This window comes from Watersipora subatra, chromosome 9 (assembly GCF_963576615.1).
Source record: "Watersipora subatra chromosome 9, tzWatSuba1.1, whole genome shotgun sequence".
Taxonomy (NCBI): Eukaryota; Metazoa; Bryozoa; class Gymnolaemata; order Cheilostomatida; family Watersiporidae; genus Watersipora; species Watersipora subatra.
This window is the reverse complement of record NC_088716.1, coordinates 43,751,095-43,758,516: the sequence shown is the minus strand read 5'-3', so window position 1 is coordinate 43,758,516 and position 7,422 is coordinate 43,751,095. Positions and strand designations below refer to the sequence as shown.

At 36.3% G+C, this 7,422-nt stretch overlaps 1 protein-coding gene across 1 annotated transcript in view; it reads right to left on the bottom strand.

Annotated features, from left to right (window-relative positions):
* Positions 1-327: 327 nt before the first annotated feature.
* Positions 328-7,422, bottom strand: part of LOC137403632 (multifunctional procollagen lysine hydroxylase and glycosyltransferase LH3-like) — a 30,658-nt gene continuing 23,563 nt past the window's right edge. The window contains exons 14-17 of the mRNA XM_068089608.1: positions 3,384-3,488; positions 3,113-3,259; positions 2,190-2,315; positions 328-951 (exon numbers count right to left, since the gene is read on the bottom strand). Coding sequence (XP_067945709.1) covers positions 796-951; positions 2,190-2,315; positions 3,113-3,259; positions 3,384-3,488 — 534 coding nt within the window. The 3' untranslated portion in view covers positions 328-795. The remainder of the gene's footprint in view (positions 952-2,189; positions 2,316-3,112; positions 3,260-3,383; positions 3,489-7,422) is intronic.

Genomic DNA, 7,422 nt, shown 5'->3' with positions numbered 1-7,422 from the left:
TAGTATGAGTTTTTCTATTTTAATTCAACACTCTATCCTCTCAGTAGACTAATGATTATTACTATGTGCTACATCTAATTGTCAGCAGATTATTGGTCGGTATTTGTCTGGGGGCGGTAATGGTTTTCAATAGACCAAGATATTGTAGCTGCTTTCTTCAATTCAGTCAAAAAATTTTGCAATTAGCTTCATAGGTATCAATTGCAGTGACGTACTAAGAAATGTTGGAATGTTTATGGCAAATGTGACCCAGAAACACACTACTGTGCATTGGTTATATCTGTACATAAATTTGCGCTATCAGAAGGGTGTAAACAAAAGTGATAATAGATATTTTAAAGATGTTTATTTAATAATTATGCAACTGTCAAAAAAAAACAGCACCAAAAAAGCTAAGTCTAAAATAGTCTTGAGTGAGAAATATGATAGCTAACAGACACACTGATGCAGTATGAAGCAACATAATGAAGAAAGCTGGAAATAAAACTTGAAGCGCTGTACACAAATACACTGTTAGTAAAAATGATTTGACAAAAGCCAGTTGTCTAAGTGTAAAAGTATTCATTATGCTGTTGTAAATTATGAGTTGTCTCCTCCGTCTGTTAATTTTTTTGAAAGGAGACAATTTCCCACAACATATTTCATATCTTCAATTCTTGTAACATTATTTTTCAAACGATAACATAGTTGAACGTAACAAATAGTCTAAAAGATGTTCATGTCTTATACTTCTAAAATGTACAAAAGTTGCTGAAAACTATCCATCAGTGGTGGTGTGAGCTACATTCTACTACCCTATGGGTTTACAAATGAGACCATGATGTATCTGGTGCCTGCTGTAGTTGTGAGACCCTCATGGAAGTGAGTCAAGCGTCCAGGATGCATCAACATCCATCCTTTCCTCAAACCAATCAATGAGCAGTCATATCTGAGGAACCGTACGCCTCCGCCCTACAGTAAAATTTCGAAGGCTATAATAAGCTGCTGCGAGATAGGCTAGATATGTACAGTTGACCTATAGTATGTACAGTTGACCTCTAGTATGTACAGTTGACCTATAATATGTACAGTTGACCTATAGTATGTAGAGTTGACCTATAGTATGCACAGTTGACCTATAGTATGTACAGTTGACCTATAGTATGTACAGTCGACCTATAATATGTACAGTTGACTTATAGTATGTACAGTTAACCTATAATATGTACTGTTGATCTATAATATGTACAGTTGACTTATAATATGTACAATTGACCTATAGTACATACAGTTGACCTATAGTACATACAGTTGAGCTATAGTATGTACAGTTGACTTATAGTATGTACAGTCAAGGTATAGCTAATGATCAATAGCATCAGCAGTTTATGATGAAAAGCGATTTGTAGAGCTCTGAATATTTCACAAGAGATGATCAATAATAGCAATATGAACTTATTGAGCAGCAATTATTAACTGATCAATATAGTTTGACAAACTTCAGTCAAACAACGACAGTAGTCAATGAACCATTCATTTTTCCTATGTGTCGATAAACCAAATCTTTAGGGTTCTATGTAAACTTTTTAAAACTATTTTAATCAATCTTTTGCCCATAGATATTAATTGACCAATCAATAAATTCCATTCCTAACTGATCATTCCTCTTCAGACAGATAATCTAATGCGACTGCAACTTTTGACTTGAAACACAAAGTCAAAAATTTGCTCAGATTTGAATAAATTTTAAATATTAAGATCATACACATTTTATATCTACTAGTACCCAGGCAGTCTCGAGTGCTGTGAGAGATCATCAGGTGTAACAACTAACTGCCCGATGATTCCAGAGTATGGCAAGGAGGCCAATTGGCATAGGTGATGGAGTGTTGGTCTACCAAGCCAAAAGTAAAAAGTTCGAATCCAATTGAAAGCAACCTTTTTCTAACTTCAAGCATATAAGTACGGACAAGGCTCTTATTCTATTATGAATTTCTATTTTATTATAAAATTCTATTAAGATTATCTGAACACCTTTTGGGTGATAAATAACTATCAGTCTACACAAAAGATAAATAGTCAGTGAAAATAGGTAGCACTTTATGAAGAATCCATGCCATTAGAGTCGCACCCACAAACACCAATAAACTGAACTCCAGACGGAATTCCCAACAAAAGAATATCACTTTGAGCGGGCATTGCATATCTACCTCATAGTCCTTATCCTTGGTGTTCAGAGCCATGTTTACGGTGAAGGTGGAGGAGTCATGGTGTGGCCTCAGATTGGGCTGCTCATCTGGTCTGTACCTTACAACAAAGTTCATGATGGCCTGAAGCTGCAAATAGAAATGCCTACATGTTGGGTACACACGTCCGTTACAAGTCGATATTGCAAAACAACCTGGTCAACAGACAAATTATTCAGACATGACAACAAGATAATTAATTATAAACCTGATGTGAGGACATTTGTTGGGAAGTTATTCTGTACAAAAAGATTGAGTTCAGATGATTACAAAATACATCAAAAAGGGTTGAAAATATAGTGAAGTGATTTTTGATCCTGAATCTTTGAACAAGAGAATGGCTGGTAACAAAGATGATGTGAAATTGGCCAAAAACACGGACAATATGAAATTATTGTGTATAAGGTACAAGGAATGAGATCAAAATGCATACTAAGATTGCAAATGTTGAGCTTGTTGTATATGCAGGTGTCTTTTGAGCGTGTGACTACGTTGTAGGAACTTGGGCTAAAGATGCTAGTTCGGCCTTGGGAGGATGCACTTCCAAACCGAACTTATAGAATGGCGTAGCCTTCTCGACTTTTGGAAGCCTCAAGTTTATACACCAGAGTAGATGAAAGAGTTTCCTTCTTCAATTTAGTGGACACCATGATAAGTGTTTGTATTGCGGAGCTGACAGCATAAGTGAAACCGAGACAGAGTATTTTAATGTTAATTTTTAGGCAGCCAGCACTCAGATAAAAAGCTCGAAGTACAGGAAGTTAGCTACAGTTGTTAAAGAATATATTTCAATATTACCTGCTAAATCTTGTTTCAATTTTAAACAACAAAGACTCTCAAAACTTCTTTGCATCGCTATTTTATAGGCACTCAATGTTACTACTCACTGTGCTATGGTAACCTTGGAACACCTTGAGTTGTACTGGGTGAACGTAATCCCTGAGCAACTGTAGCCACTGCTCTTCCAAGCCAACCTGATTCATATGAATATCTCTCGTCGGCACATTCTCATACCCACCAGCCAATCTTTCATCCTGTAATGAAGACCATAAATAAACAAGAAAGATGCCACTAAAATAAATGAAAACAATTTGGCGGCACATAAGAACAAAGCCAACAAGAATGAAGATATTGGAACAACTCCTCTGTTTTACTCACAGTGTTGCCTCCTCCGGACCACTTCCCGAATGTCTCCATTGTAAGAATAAGGTCATCACAGTAATGGTCATTCACGATAGGGAACCAGAATACGTCTGGACAGGGCTGCAGATGGTAAACAAGAAACTATTGGACTGTTATCTGCAGGTGGTTGTAAACTAAAGGTAATATATAAGCTTAAAACCTCTACTTGTACCACAGAGAGAATCTAATGTCATTATTAAAGCTTATTGGTATTTACTATACATACATTATATATATAGATATATATATAGATATATATATGACTTCGAGTAAAATTTCCACACAGAGTGCTCGATATTATACAATAGAGCCTGTTACACAGACACGAAAGTTTAAAACTTATGGTTAAAACACTTTTATTACTACTAGTTTCATGCTCTGAGGGAGCAATCATCAGATAAAATATGTCAATCAACTACAGGTGTTTATATAATAGAGGTGAAGCAGCTAACAGATTGAAATGTTTAAATACATAGAGTCCAGGGTCTTACTACAGCTTATGTCTTGTGGTTGCATAACAAGAATTTGTATACGTGTCTGCATGTAGATGACAGTTCATTTCGCCTGTTCAATGTAGCCAACTCAGGCATTCGGATGATATAAAACTTTTCCCACAAGCACAGGCTACACGCGACAACACCATCTCCAACATCACAACAGAAGCCAAGCATATTGCAACCAAACTGCTACTTGATGAAAGGATTTGTAAAACAGCAGAGAGTAGAGCCTTCATAACTATGAAAGACCACAAAGAAAATTTTGCCAACAACCCAACATGCCGTCTTACCAACCCAGCCAAATCGGAGCTCGGAAAAGTAAGTAAGCAGATACTCAAACGTATAAACTCAAAAGTAAAAATAAGCAATAAATTAAACCAGTAGAAGAACACAACTACTTCTGTGTTGAAATGGTTCAGCGGCATCCAGAATAAAAGTAAATACACCTTTATTGAGTTTGACATTGTAAATTTCTATCCATCGATATCTGCAAAACTACTTAATGCTGCTATAGATTTCGCATCTAATTTTGACAACATACAAGATGAAGGATATGTCATATTGCACACTAAAAGATCAGTACTGTTCAATCAGAATAACATCTGAGAGAAAAAGACATCGGACCAGCTATTCGACGTCACGATGGGCAGTTACGATGGAGCCAAGACGTGCGAACTAGTTGGAGCATACATTCTGCACCAAATATGCAAAGAATGTGGTAATAACTATGGATTATATCGGAATGATGGATTAGGCATCGTAGAAGGCGGAGCTCAAAAAGACAAAAATACCAAGAAAAAAATTTGCGCAATATATAGGAGAAATGACTTGAAAATCACAATCAACGCCAACCGAAAAATAGTCAACTTCTTGGATGTAACATTGAATCTAAACAACAATACACATAAAATTTACAACAAACCCAACAACACTCCGCGATATATAGATAGGAGAACCAACCATCCACCACAAATCCTTAAAGGTTGACTTGCAACAAAATTCACATTACAGTTATTTGATATGAAAAGATGCACCATGTCTTACTCTGTTGTGTTGTAGGTGACAAATATGTGGAAATGTGATTACAAGCTCTTAAAAGCTCAAAAACGAACAGAAAATCGCAGCCACACGAGACCGTCGTAGTTTGGATTCTCTTTCCAAAACGGCTCAAATGTGATGAAGTTGTGAGAGATGGTTTCTGTTTACACTTTCATGTAACCTTATTCGTCAAAATATTTTCACAAATATACTTCACGCATTCAATAAACCTATGTCTATTGTTCTTACGCGTCTGTTTTATCGTCCTCGTAATGCTGTCACTTTTAGCAGTGATATCTTATAACCTACCGTAAAAATTCGTTTAATTTTTTAGCCTTAGCTTGAAAGAGTACATATCATTGTCTGATAATCATGACGAGCCTGTTGGTCACTTGTGATAATCGAAAAGTGCTGCAGAAATTATTTGCGAAGTATTGGGTCACATAGATTAGATTACGACTTGCCAATTAGACCAAACTGAAACAAAACTGTAAAGTAGCAAGCATCTATATTTGATACGAGGTCTTCGATGAAACCCGAAGTGTTTGTCATAAACTAGTGCTACGATAAGTTCTATATTGAGCTTTTTATTGGCCTTTCAATTCACGTGAGAACATCACGTGACAAGACAATAACCAAATTTCATGCTACGTCATCAAAATAAAGAGATTCCAATCTACGGCAACTTTTCGTTTTTGAGCTTTTAAGAGCTTGTAATCACATTTCCACATATTTGGCACCTACAACACAACAGAGTAAAGGTAAGGCCACACGTATCGTGTAATTTCAACTAATCTGGGGAAATTCCATTCGTACGAAATTTCTGACCTGCCACACGGAGTTTCCCCACCACGGATTCGTACAAAACTAACTTTCAACTAGCCAATCAGAACGCGGTGATAAATTGAAGCCGATTCCGTTTCAATCATTTGCTTCAGTACAAACATGCGCAAAAGAAAACGACCTTCAACATTCAACTAACCTTTTCAACCGACCAATCAAACAACGATTCGTAGGAATTTCTGACGTTTCGTCCAATTCAGGATTCGTTCATCGTGCGCAACCAACGATGGACGAATTCGTCCAAATGTCAATTCGTACGAATTGTTTCGTCCAAATTTTGCCGATTTCGTGAGAATTTTGTCTCGTGTGGCCCTACCTTTAAACATGGTGAATCTTTTGATACCAAATAAATAAATAATAGGGTAATACCATAAATAGATAATAATAAATACCATAAATAAAAGGCTTATAAACATTTCATCTGATGAGGTATCGTTTGTGAGTGAAACAGGAATCTACCAGAATGCGCTAAACAAAAGTGGATATGATTACCAGCTAACATATTCACCAGCAACAACAGGCAAAGAAAAGAAAAACAGACAAAGGCAGATAACTTGGTATAATCCACCTTTCAGCAAAAATGTGACCAGCAGCATCGGGAAAACATTTTTACGTATGCTAGACAGTGAGTTTCCAAACACCCCCACTGCGAAAGATATTTAAACGAAACAACATCAAAGTGAGTTATAGTTGCATGAGAAACATCAAGCAGGCTATAAACTCACACAATAGCGCCTCACTGCAAGTTGACCCTGAAGTTACAAGAGAATGCAATTGCCGAATTAAAGAAGATTGCCTGTTAGATGGAAAGTGCTTAACTAAGTCAGTAGTGTACAAAGCAACAGTGACAACAGCAGATGAGCAGCCGGACCAGCACTATGTTGGACTTACTGATGATACTTTTAAAACAAGCTATGCAAATCACAAGTCAACATTTAGACATGCACAAAAGAGACCTAGCATCGAATTGAGTAAATACGTATGGAGCTTGAAGGAGAACAACAATGACTTTAATATAAGATGGAGAATTGTTAGAAAGGCAACATCCTTTAACTGTTCAACTAAGACGTGTAACCTGTGCTTGTGGGAAAGGTTTTACATCATCCGAATGCCTGAGTTGGCTACATTGAACAGGCGAAATGAACTGTCATCTACATGCAGAAATGTATACAAATTCTTGTTATGCAATCACAAGACATAAGCTGTAGTAAGACCCTGGACTCTATGTATTTAAACATTTTAATCTGTTAGCTATTTCACCTCTAGTATATAAACAACTGTAGTTGATTGACATATTTTATCTGATGATTGCTCCTTCAGAGCATGAAACTAGTAGTAATAAAAGTGTTTTAACCATAAGTTTTAAACTTTCGTTTTTGTATAACAGGCTCTATTTTATAATATCGAGCACTCCGTGTGGAAATTTTACTCAAAGTTTATATATATATAGATATATACATATATATATATATATCTATATATACATGTATATGGTGGATTCTGAATAAACGCTTCAGACAAAATCATATCTGCTACTTATTGTGTGGTCACATGGCAATCGCATCAAAACATCCGAGGGTGCATAACTCCAAATTACTTTTACCCATAAGCTATCCTTCATAGCGGTAAAACAGCAT